This window comes from Chiloscyllium plagiosum, chromosome 19, assembly GCF_004010195.1.
Source record: "Chiloscyllium plagiosum isolate BGI_BamShark_2017 chromosome 19, ASM401019v2, whole genome shotgun sequence".
NCBI lineage: Eukaryota > Metazoa > Chordata > Chondrichthyes > Orectolobiformes > Hemiscylliidae > Chiloscyllium > Chiloscyllium plagiosum.
This window is the reverse complement of record NC_057728.1, coordinates 25,508,982-25,521,718: the sequence shown is the minus strand read 5'-3', so window position 1 is coordinate 25,521,718 and position 12,737 is coordinate 25,508,982. Positions and strand designations below refer to the sequence as shown.

The window sequence follows — 12,737 nt, the reverse complement described above, 5'->3', positions numbered from 1 at the left end:
TGCTGGGTAGTGCAAGGAGTACTGAATATGTAAGTCCCTTAAACACTTCTTCGCCTCATTGAACGCCTTCCCCTTTCGGACCACAGCTGGGGAAAAGTCCTGGAATAACATGATCTTGGATCCTTTATAGATCATGGCTTGGGATCTTTTCCAAGATTTCTGGCAGCTTCTAAGAGAATCTGCCTCTCCTTATAGCTCTGCAGCCGGAACAGGATCGGGCGGGGGCATTGGTTCGATTCTCGAGTTCGTCAATGTGGTTCTCTAAGGTCCAGACTCGCTGTTCAAGAGTCCGGACCCGATCCACGGCCGATTGTGCTGTAGGTTCGGAGGTCGCGGCCTTTAGCTCCGCCCCTCCAACTTGGCGCTCGATTTCCTTAGTGTCTCAGTCATGCTTTTGCAGCGTGGCCGAGAGCGAGTCCCATCGGCTTCGGGATTCTTCAATAAAAGCGTCGATCTTCGCATCCAGTTTGGAGATGACTTCCACGAGGCTCACCACTGTAGCTAAGTCCGCGGGGGTGTCTGTGGATGCCTCTGCATCAGCTGGAGAGGGTGGGGGAGGGGTTCCTGCTTGCTGAGAGTTGCAGGCTCCCTTCCCTTTAGTCATTTTTACTGGAGATTAAATGGTTTAAATTTAATACTAAGCAACTAATTACATTAAGTAAAAGCTATTTTAAGTGATTTGGAGAGTGTGGTGGGGGTGGGTGACCCACTTTGCCCAAGTCTTGGGAGGAGCACTGTAGACTCAGACTTGCTGGGTCACCGCAATCTTGGATCCCCACCCCCCCCGTTTATTCTTACACACATACAACTCTCTTTGAATAATACTTTGGTTAACTGCTCCAATAATTCATATTCGTGTCATATCTTGTTTCATAATACTTCTGCAATATGCATAAATAGGTTGTGTGTAGGTGGAAGCACTACATAAAAAGATGCTATTGAAGAACTGTATTTGGGCAGGATGCTAATACATTTGTATGTAAATTTGCTGACACAGATTCACTAAGGTTTTATAAAATGATTACATTTTAACACAAATGAGACGTGTAAAATAAAAACAATTATGGAGATTATTCCTGGTTATTAACTGTACTAATATTGCAAATTAACGTATAAATTATCTATTCTTGATTTCATGATTTTCCAAGTTGTTTACATAGTATTAATTAAGCAAATTATTTCACTCAACTACCTCAAAATACTCTGTAGTACTACTTCTATTGCTGAATCACAGAATTGTGACAGCATAGGAGGCAGCCATCCAGCCCATCAGTGCCTGCACCAGTTACATTACTTATCGAGACAAAAGGCTCACAGCACTGAATTTCATCATTGCAAGTCCAAGTTAGTTGAACAAAAACCTAGTTTACTTAAAATACCACCAAATAAAAAAGCCCAAAACGTGCAGAAAAACATGTGGTCCATGCAGGGCAAAGATCAGATAGAGTCCCCGATTCACCCTTCACTACATTTTCTATACTATATTCGGGATCAGACACAACACAACAATTAACACCTGCTGTGCTTGGGTTAGTATGACAGTTTGCATGCCCAACTGCAGTTTTTCAATGCTTGCCATTCATCACTAGAGGTCGTATTAAGTGTTACCAGGAAGAATCCACCAAAAATTCAAAAGCAAAGTTTTAGTATGCGTTTAAAAATTCTGCTTTGTATTAATTTATGTAAGTAGTTTCCTTCAAATCAAAACATAATTTATTTTTACATGTAAGTAGCATGTCACTAGTATTCCATTGTTTGCCATTAAATCTGATGAAGTCAAATGTACTTGGACTAATAGAACAGAATGGTAAATTATATTGTAAATGCTAAAAAAACCCACCAAAAATGATCATATTCATATTTAACTTTTCTTTACAGGTTTTGGCTTATATCTAGTTTTGACTTGATTTTGCTTCAGGACAACAGATGTCCATTGTACAGTTACATCTCACAGTCAGATTACCTTAACAGAACTGTCCATCACATCATCACTGCATCATGGTATGTGACCTAAGGGCATAAAGATCTTACTTCATCTTACCTTGGATTACTTGAAGCCTGACACTCTACTGGGAGAATATTCCTCTGTAACAGCTTAATGCTAGTCACAAAGAATGTAATACTTGTGCATGTGTCTTCTGGATTCTTCAATACCCCAATATTCATACCCACTTTTTTTTTTAAAACATTATCTCCCACAACATAAGCATTGCCACATTAGGTAAAAATACTTTTGTTGGAGACAAACTTACACCATTTTCCAGGCTTTGGTTTTACTTTGGTTTTTCTCTTCATTTTGATTCAGAGTCAGGTCTTCTTCATTGCTCTACCATTTAAACTTGTTCTTTCGTTTCTTTGTATGCCCATTATCACTCCCTTTCACCTTAGACAGTCAAATGTTGCATTTGATTTCTCCAGTCTTTTAGGCAATCACCAATCTTCACGTTTGTTTCCCCCACCCCAGACTCCAACATATCTATTTGCTTACAATGTATTACATCGCTTGCTTTTGTCAGTTCTGATGAAAAGTCATGACCTGAAATGTTAACTCTGATGCTCCCTGTTCTGAGTATCTTCAGCATTTTCTGATTTTATTCCAGATTTTCAGCATCTGCACTATTTTATCTTTCTAATTCATCTTTATTTCAAAGAAACTAACTGGGGTAGCACATCAGTTGTATCCAAAATCCAGTGATGACTGCCCACACAGTCCCAGCTAATGTACCAAATAGGTACTGTAACATCCAAAGACTAAAGTTGGCAGGGGAGATATAGAATGGTACAAGGCACCATTGTATGAAAACAAAACTGCTTATAACTGGCTTCCTGAATGAAGAGTTCATTTCTTTTCTGAACAGCAATTTCTTTTATATTGATCTTGGTTTCTCTAGCGTCCCTTCATCATAAAGTACACAGCCAAAGATAACTAGATGGACAACCAGACTAATGCTACTCCAAAACCATCTACTACCAAATCATGAAACCGGGCAATTCTCATCCAAGAACTGATCTATGTTGCTGACAAATCTCTCTCAGACTGACATGAATAAGCAAGTTTTGAGAAGGTTTGTAGCTCAGGTTGTGGTTCTGGATGTAGGTTTGCTCGCTGAACTGGAAGGTTGGTTTTCAGATGTTGCGTCTCCTTTGACTAACAGCCCTGTTCACATCCATCAATATCAACCTGCCCAAGGAAACACTGACTACACTATTACAAGAACCAAAGACACATACACCAAACACCACCAACTTCATCAGCAAGAACAATATCGTCAAGCTAGTGGACCTATGCCTTACCACACACTTCACCTTCAACAACAAAACCTACAGACAAACCAACAGAACACCCATGGGATCTCTGATATTAGGGTTCTTAGCAGAGGCAGTAATGCAGAGACTTGAACAAACAGCTCTGCCAACCACCCAACCCAAACTTTGGGTCTGCTACCTGGATGACACCTTTGTCATCACTAAACAAAAAAAAAGAGGAAACTTTCAAGACCATCAATAATACCCTTACTGGCATAAAATTCAGTAAAGAGGAGGAAATCAACAACAAACTAGATGTCACAGTAGAGCGAACAGCCAAAGGGGAACTTCAAACCAATGTCTATAGGAAAATAACATATACAGACCAAACATTGAACCACAGAAGCAATTAACCCAACATCCCCAAACGAAGCTGCATCAGAACATTATTTCAAATGAGCCACCACACACTGCAGCACAGAGGAACTATGCAGAGCAGAGGAAAATCACCTATACAGTGTATTCAAAAAGAACAGGAACCCAATGATCACAGTCCGCCGATTTCTCAGCAACAAACCCAAACAAGCAGACAGAACGCGCCCAGAAACCCTAGCCACTCTCCCCTATATCAAAGGCATCTCAGAAATGACTGCCAGACTACTCAGACCCCTTGGCATCATGGTAGCCCACAAACCCACCAACACACTAAAACTGCGGCTAATGAACTTGAAAGACCCTATACAAACAGACAACAAGCAAAACTAGTGTCATTTACAAAATACCTTGCAAGAACTGTAACACAGACTACATTGAACAGGCAGAAAACTAGCCACCAGGATACATGAACATCAACTAGCCACAAAATGACATGACCCACTCTCAATAGTATCCTTACATATAGATTAGGAAGGACACCACTTCGACTGGGACAACACATCCATCCTAGGACAAGCCAAACAGAGACATGCATGAGAATTCCTAGAAGCATGGCATTTCAACCAGAACTCTATTAACGAACACTGACTTGGATCCCATTTACCACCCCCTGAGAAAAAGAACAGGAAATGACATCAAAATAGGAAATGGTGTCACCATAGGAAATGACATCATCAAACCAAGGAAACCCGAACACAACACCAGTACTTCATCTGGAGGCTCACTGAAGATGTTACCTAGTATGGTGATGAAACGTCTGAAAACAAACTTTCCAGCTCAGCAAGCAAACCTATATCATAACACGAGTAAATTTGTGGCAAAGGTCTTTTCCTGATGTTTTCTGAAAGTCATTTTATAAAACTCCAAGTTAACATTTTTTGTTTACTCAATGATGAAAATATTCAAAAGTTCAAGGGGAACAAAATTACAAAAGTAATGAATTATACAGGAAAATCTTTTGATCTATTCAATGATTCACAATACTACTATAAGACACTTATACCCTTGGGTGCATTGTGGAGGAAATAACCAGGAACAGCCCCAATGCTTTTTTAAAACCTAATCTTTCTGATTACCATTATGATCTTTCCTCCACTCTAACACTCTTCTTCAAGATCAAGTACAGGAGGATATGATTATTACCTGGAATGAGAAGTAGTAAAAGCAGGTTCATCATCATCATCATACTTTCTCCTAGAAGATTTTGCAATAGTCGGTGTCTCCTGTTCTATAGTTTGCATATCTGATAATACAGAATGGGAAACTCCCCTACAAGGAATGAAAGAGAAAAAGCAGAACATAAGATAGCACAACACAAAGCTATACTTAATTGCATTTAGCATCTTACTAAGAAGAACTGATGGGCAAATTCAAAATGTAAAAACAACAACTAACACCCAGGTTTAGACAGTGTTTTGTAACATAACTGAAATATCTTGTCAGGAAAGCTTTCCCCATAACCACGTTCACCACAGAGTTCAGGCTGTTGAAAAATTGTAACACACACTACTTAATCACCACACACAAACCCAAGGACAAAGGAAGTTCTCAGACAATCATAGATGGTGCAGAGCAGCTAGATGTGGTTTAAAAAATTATATTTGATTCTACTCACAATTAAACATCAAAATGGATGGTAACATTAAAATAAAACAGAAAAATAAAGTTGGTTCAACAACAGGTTTCCCTGCAGCACAGGCTGAGAGAAGTAAAAGTCATGTACTAAAAATCTCCAATAACTGAAGAGTGTAATTATAGCTCAACATGTTCACACTGGCAGCTTCCAATAAAATTAATATAAATGTAGATCAACAAAAATTATATAGGTGTGTAATAAAACAAGATAAAGAAAATTATAGGTGAGCGCATTACAAACATACATTCTGGGCCATTTTGCCAGGGAAAATTACATTACATCAGTCAGCCAGTCCAGACCTATCAGCATGCTTTACATTTCAATCAGATTCCCTTTCATTTTTCTAAACTCCAGCAAATACTGGTCCAACTGACTCAATCTCTCCTCAGGCCACAGATCTGCCAACCCAGGAATCAGTCTGGTGAACTTCACTCCACTCCCTTGATTGCAAGAATATCTCTTCTTAAATATGGAGATTAAAAAGTGCACACAATACTGCAGGACTGGTCTCACCGATGATCTGTACCATTTTGGTAAGAATTCTTTGCTCTTGTTCTCAAACTCCCTTGCAACTTCCTGCACCTTCAGGCTTGCTTGCAATCACTGGTGTACAAGGATGCCTGGGATCCTTTGTATATCAATCTTTCCCAATCTGTCTTTAAGTAATGCACTACTTTTCAAATTTTCCTACCAAAAAGTGGACAACTTCATATTTATTCATGTTATACTAGATCTCCCATTGGTTGCCCACTCATCTAATGCTTCTTCTAAGCCACATAGCAGCTCTGAGGGTCCATGCATACCATGCAGATACAGGTCAGTGCAGGAGCTGGAAAATTGGAAGGAACGTAATACTGAATTTGTCTAAATTGCCCTGAAGCCTCTTTACATCCTTCGCACCACTCTTGCCAATTTTTGTGTCATCAGCAAACTTGGAATTATTACATTTGAGCTCTTTATCCATTTTGATGATATGTTGTGAACATCTGAATATATATGGCTAAAACAAAACTACATAAAAATGTGAGTTGTTAACCTAGAGGACTGTTAGGTAAATCAAAGCAACACTGCTACTTTGCAGATAAACAAAATACTTTACACATTAAGTATCTGTCAGAAAGTGTGAAGAAAAATACCTGCTAGCAAGAATGTTCAAAATCTGAGCAAGGGCTGGTCATGTGGCTCTTCAAGCCTGTTCTGCCATTCAAAACAATAATGGCTGGTTATTGTTTTAAATTTAAAAAAAAAATGTAGTGTCGCACCTTATTTGAAATCAAATTGTAAATGAAATATGAAATAATGGTAGGCTGGTCCAGAAGATTTAAATTATATGGTACCCACAGTGACTTGATAAATTCGATATAAATGTAACTTGATCATAGAAGACAGTAGTTGTGGAAGGGTGTTTTTCTGACTTGAGGTCTGGTATTCTGCAAGGATCAGTTCTGTGACCTCTGTTGTTTGTAATTTACATAAATGATTTCGATGAAAATGTAGGTGGCCTGATTAGCCACAATTTTCTTGTCATCTGCTTGCTAATGTGTCAAAGGATACAGATCAGTTGGAAACTTGGACAGAGAAATGGTAGATGGGAGTTTTATCCAGATAAATGTGATGTGATATATTTTGGGAGTTAAAATGTAAATGGAAATATACAATATGTGGTGTTGCATGTCCAAAGCTTTCTGAACGTGGCAACACAAGTGGATAAAGAAAGTGTAAAGAAGGCATACCTGCCTTCATCAGTTGGGAGAAAGGGAATACTGCAGATGTTGGAGATGTCAGACTCGAAAAGGATGGCGCTGAAAAAGCACAGTAGGTCAGGCAGCATCCGAGGAGCAGGACAGTTGACGTTTCAGGCATAAGGCCTTCGTCAGGAATGTGGAGGGGGAAGGGGACCGAGAGATAAATAGTGAGGTAGGGGTGGAGTGGATAGGTGGGAACATGATAGACGGATGCAGGTGTGATTGTGATAGATTGGTGGGGAGGGTGGAGTGGATAGGTGGAAAAAAAGATGGACAGGTAGCACAGATCAAGAAGGCCGAGGTGGAGGGTTGACTCTGGGATGAGGTGGAGGGAGGGAGGATTTGGAAACTAGTGGAATTGATGTTGATGCAAAATGGTTGATGGGTCCCAAGGTGGAAGATGAGGCTTTCTTCCTCCGGTTGGTGGGTGGCTTTGATTTAGCAGTGGAGGCAGCCCAGGGCTTGCATGTACCTGGGGGAGTAGGAAGGAAAGTTGAAGTGGGGCATGGGGTATAAAAGTTGACAAGTCACGTTGCAACTGTGTAAAAGTTGTAGTTAGGCTACATTTGGAGTACAGTGTATAGTTATCACTACAGGAAGGGTGTGGAGGCTTGGACAAGATGCAAAAGGATGTTGTCTAGTTTGCAATGTATTTGTAATAAGGAGAGACTGGACAAACAAGGACTGTTTTTCGCTACAGCGAAAAGTTGAGGGGACGATCCGATAGAAGTAAATGAAATTATGAGAGGCCTGGATAAGGCAGATAATGGGAGTCTTTTTCCCAGAGTGGAAATTTCAAATATTGGAGGCTTGGGTTTAAAGTGAGAGGGCAAAATTTTAAGGAAGTCTGCAAGACAAGTTTTGTTACGCAAAATGGTGGTAGATACCTGGACCACACTGCCAGTGAAGTTGATAGAAATAGATATGATAGCAATGTTTAAGAGTCATTTCGACAAACACATGAACAGGGATACAGACCATGTGTAGGCAGATGGGATTAGTTTAGAGAGGCATCATGGTTGGCACAGACATGGTGAACTGAAGGACCCGTTCCTGTGCTGTACTATTTTATGTTTTATATTCTAAGACATTTATTAAAGCTTAGATTTTAGAAGCTCTGGCCATAGTTTTACATACTTACCATTGTACGAAGAAGGTGGCTTTGCATAAGGCTAAATAATGCTTGGGAGGAAGGCAATTATTAGTTATTTCTATTTAGAAATACTCATTGCTTGTTATTTTAGTTCTTACTTGCCTGAAGGTTATTATTGCTGGCTAGGATAAGCAAAGCATCATCATCAAGTTTCTATTATCCTTGGATTACGCATCGCAAGGCGCATGCAATTAACCTAAAATTATGCAAACTTTGACTTGTCCTAAAATTGTCCACCTCCGCAAGAAAAGCCCACCTCTTAGTTCAATGGCAGAAGTTCTGTTTTTCCATCCACATTCTATTCAGTACTAACTTGCTTCATGTGTTCTCTGCTTAGATGTAGGTCTGAACCATAGCAAACATAACCAGCAACACAGAAATGGAGTAAGGTTCCAAATGCAGCCCAGTTGGAATGGGGATCAAAACTCCAGCTGTTGCCACCAATTTGATCCATGGTCTAGATTAGAGTGGTGCTGGAAAAGCACAGGTCAGGCAGCATCCGAGGAGCAGGAAAATTGACCTTTTGGGCAAAAGCCCTTCATCAGGAACGAAGGAAGGGAGTCTCCGGGGTGGAGAGATAAATGGGAGGGGGTGGAGCTGGGAGAAGGTAGCAAACAGTACAATAGGTGGATGTGCCAGGTTTCCAGTCAATTAAGCCCCAAGGAGTCAGAGTTGTTGTGGCAACATTTACTATTATACATATGCATGTTGTACTTTTGAATTATGGATAATTATGGCAGAGGCTATAATTTCTTTCCATCATGTGGCTGATCAGGAATCACTCCCAGTCATAGCATCTGCCACTGGTGTACGCTGAAAAGATTTGAAAGCGGATTCTGGACCTGTTTGGCCAAGTTATAAGTGCATATTTTTTGACAATCGAAGTCCTCAAGTTGAACATGAATTCAGCCCTTCTAACCTAAGAGGCATGGATGTTACCCACGGCACTGCAAGATCTCCTACAAACTTACTGCACCATCTAGTTTAAATGTTCTTTGCAGTTTGCTATCTTTTGCCTCCAACCTCCCGAGTAAGCAGTGATATAGTAAAAGGCACTTACGCTCTGCTGCTGAAGCCCATGCCCAATCGCTCTGCTTGCTCCTTCTTCTTGCCTTCCAACTTATTCAATTTCTCATCTTCCTTTTTTCTTTGTATTTCCAGATCTTGGTATGCAAGCCGAAGAGATGAAACACTGTAATGTAACATTTCTTTGTTTTTATTTTAAACTTTGAAAACATGTTCGGGCTGGTACAATTACAACATTTAAAAGGCATTTGGATTGGTATACGAATAGGAAGGGTTTGGAGGGATGTGCGCCGGGTGCTGGCTGGTGGGACTAGATCGGGTTGGGATATTTGGTCGGCATGGACAGGTTGGACCGAAGAGTCTGTTTCCAAGCTGTACATCTCTATGACTAATTGAACAGTTAAGAATCTATTTCAAAGCAAGAACAATCTCTACATTACACTAAATTTTATGATGAAAATGATAACATATGCAACTGACTTGGCTTCCAACAAATGATACAGGTACTCAATTCTTCATCTGAAATCTTCGGGTCCAATTGTTTATTGGATTTCAGGAAAATGACACTTTCACAGTGAAATTTTAAAAATCTTATCGAACAGCAGACTGACGTGTGACTAGTACAAATACTGAGACACCAGTTGACACCTACCAGTGCTATGCCACGCTGCCACTTCACGTCTGAGTGACGTGGGTGTGGAGCTGGGTCACCTGTTCGTATGCCAAACAATCTCGTTTTACAGAAAAAAACTTCAAGAAAAAAACTTTGGATTTCAGAGCTTTTCAGATTTTGGAATTTCAGATAAAGGATTATGTACTCGTAGTACAGTCAAAAATTGTAACTGAGTGATGGCTTTATGATGTCGCTTCTTTGAAAGTAGCACTAAATTAGTCAGACTGCCTCTAGTCAAGCAAAATTCTGATGCAATATGACTACTCAAATATTCCAACACCTGGATCAACAGAGATGGGTTACAAGCTGGGAAGAATCTTGTGGAAGTTCTGGCTTTTACCCTGGCAAAGAAGTTGCCTAAACTTCCAAAGGGCTGATTTCCCCTTCTTAGAACCTTCCATGAAGCTTATTGTCAGAGACGTGATCCAGACATGCAGCACATTTGACCTGGAAATATTTTCTTGCTTCGTATCTGGTCTCAGTAATTCAGAGTAATGCAAGATAGCACTATAATTCAACACCTCTCCCTATCCCAAAACAACCAGACTACCTCCACTGTGGGATATTGTGTTATGTGATATTTCGTTATAGGTTATCTTTATTAAGAGATGACTAATCTTCATTCCTGATGAAGGACTTATGCCCGAAACATTGATTCTCCTGCTCCTTGGATACTGCCTGACCATCTGTGCTTTTCCAGCATCACATTCTTGACTCTGATCTCCAGCATTTGCAGTCCTCACTTTCTCCTATTTTTATTGATTCAATCACCAGCTTGCTTTATTCATTAATACCAGGCTTCCATTCACGCATAACTCTTGATTAACTCGTGATTTATTATAACACGGTTTCATTCATTCATAAAACAACTCTTTCAAACTTATTACTGCATTTTCATGCCTTATCAGTCCATGCTACAAGTACACTCTGAATAAGTGTAGCATACAGAACATTACCATCCCCATCAAGTCTCCATGAAACATTCATATTAATCAGCCCTTACCAACCTGTCCTGAACCTGAACAGATTAAGTACCTGTTAAATATCTTCTAACTGGACCATTATCCCTTTAACAAAACAGCGCTTCCAAGAAATTGCATAAATGAATGAAACACATACAGGGAAAAAGTAAATAAATCTCACAACCCAGCTATAGTAATCAGTTTAATACCCTTTATACTTTTATTAAGTATAGGTACAATTTTTAACATATTTAGAGCATACAGGCCTAGCATTTTTATTAATATTTACTAACTTAAAAGACAAAAGGACTAACACCTCCTAATTGTGCAAGCAGAAGGGACAGATGTCCCATCAGAAGTAGCAGCCAGCACTTTGTACATGTTTTAACTCATTTCCTGTCTCCCAGGGTTGTGTACTAGAGATTAAAAATGTAACACCATAGTAATGGAAATGTAATATATGTAAGAATAGTGTATAAAGGGGCTCTTCTAAGACCTGTATTTCAGGATTCTACTGTCACATCAAACTCGTGCTGTGATTGCTGAAGGAGAGGCTATTTTTGCCACTTACTTTAACTTGATCCCACACTCCCCAGTGAGAAACAGCCTCCCTAACTATCCAATAACTTTCCATACATCTCAACACATAACAGGAGGGAAGCAAACAGAAAGGGTCAGCATATTTCTGCTCTATTTAAATATTTTTTAAAAAGTGACTCCATTATGAACATAGCTGAAAATGTGTTGCTGGAAAAGCGCAGCAGGTCAGGCAGCATCCAAGGAACAGGAGAATCGACGTTTCGGGCATAAGCCCTTCTTCAGGATTTGCAGTCCTCACTTTCTCCTAGAAACTCCAGCATCTGCAGTCCTCACTTTCTCCATTATGAACATAACAACGTAGCAATATACAGCATTTGAAAGTTGTCCATTTTTTCTGGCTATGCCTATGGATCCTAACAAGTTTTAGTTTGTTTAGAATGGAAAAAATCTAATTAACTAATATTAATTCAAACATTGTAATTTTCAGGACTACAACTTTTATGTTACACCAAGAATTACTACGTAAACTAATACACAATCAGTCACACTGCATTGAACACACAATTTTCTGTGCCGAAGATATGGAGGATTAGATTAGATTAGATTACTTACAGTGTGGAAACAGGCCTTTCGGCTCAACAAGTCCACACCGACCCATCGAAGCGCAACCCACCCAGACCCATTCCCCTACATTTACCCCTTCACTTAACACTACGGCCAGTTTAGCATGGCCAATTCACCTAACCTGCACATTTTTGGATTGTGGGAGGAAACCGGAGCACCCGGAGGAAACCCACGCAGACACGGGGAAAATGTGCAAACTCCACACAGAGTCGCCTGAGGCAGGAATTGAACCCGGGTCTCTGGCACTGTGCTAACTGCTGTGCCGCCGATAAATTAGACTCATATCTGTGAATTTGTAATAAGTTACTGGATATTGTTCCAACTTCAATCGTTGTTTGCTTGATCATTAGACCAGTGAGTTGAACACACATATCCTTTCAGATGCTAGATTATCAATGTTACTGTTGAATAATGTGTTGCTGGAAAAGCGCAGCAGGTCAGGCAGCATCCAAGGAGCAGGAGAATCGACGTTTCGGGCATAAGTCCTTCTTCAGGAATGAGGAAAGTGTGTCCAGCAGGCTAAGATAAAATGTAGGGAGGAGGGACTTAGGGGAGGGGCGTTGGGAATGCAATAGGTGGAAGGAGGTTAAGGTGAGGATGATAGGCCGGAGTGGAGGTGGGGGCGGAGAGGTTGGGAAGATGATTACAGGTCAAGAAGGCAGTGCTGAGTCCGAGGGTTGGGACTGAGATAAGGTGG

General features: G+C 40.2%; 1 protein-coding gene across 7 annotated transcripts in view; it reads right to left on the bottom strand.

Moving 5' to 3' along the window:
* The window catches only part of LOC122559603 (ADP-ribosylation factor GTPase-activating protein 3-like), a 65,380-nt gene that overhangs the window by 20,611 nt on the left and 32,032 nt on the right, over window positions 1-12,737 (bottom strand). For all 7 annotated transcript variants that reach the window (XM_043709373.1, XM_043709372.1, XM_043709375.1 and 4 more), the window contains 2 exons: window positions 9,276-9,407; window positions 4,825-4,950 (listed from right to left, as the gene is read on the bottom strand). In XM_043709373.1, coding sequence (XP_043565308.1) covers window positions 4,825-4,950; window positions 9,276-9,407 — 258 coding nt within the window. The remainder of the gene's footprint in view (window positions 1-4,824; window positions 4,951-9,275; window positions 9,408-12,737) is intronic.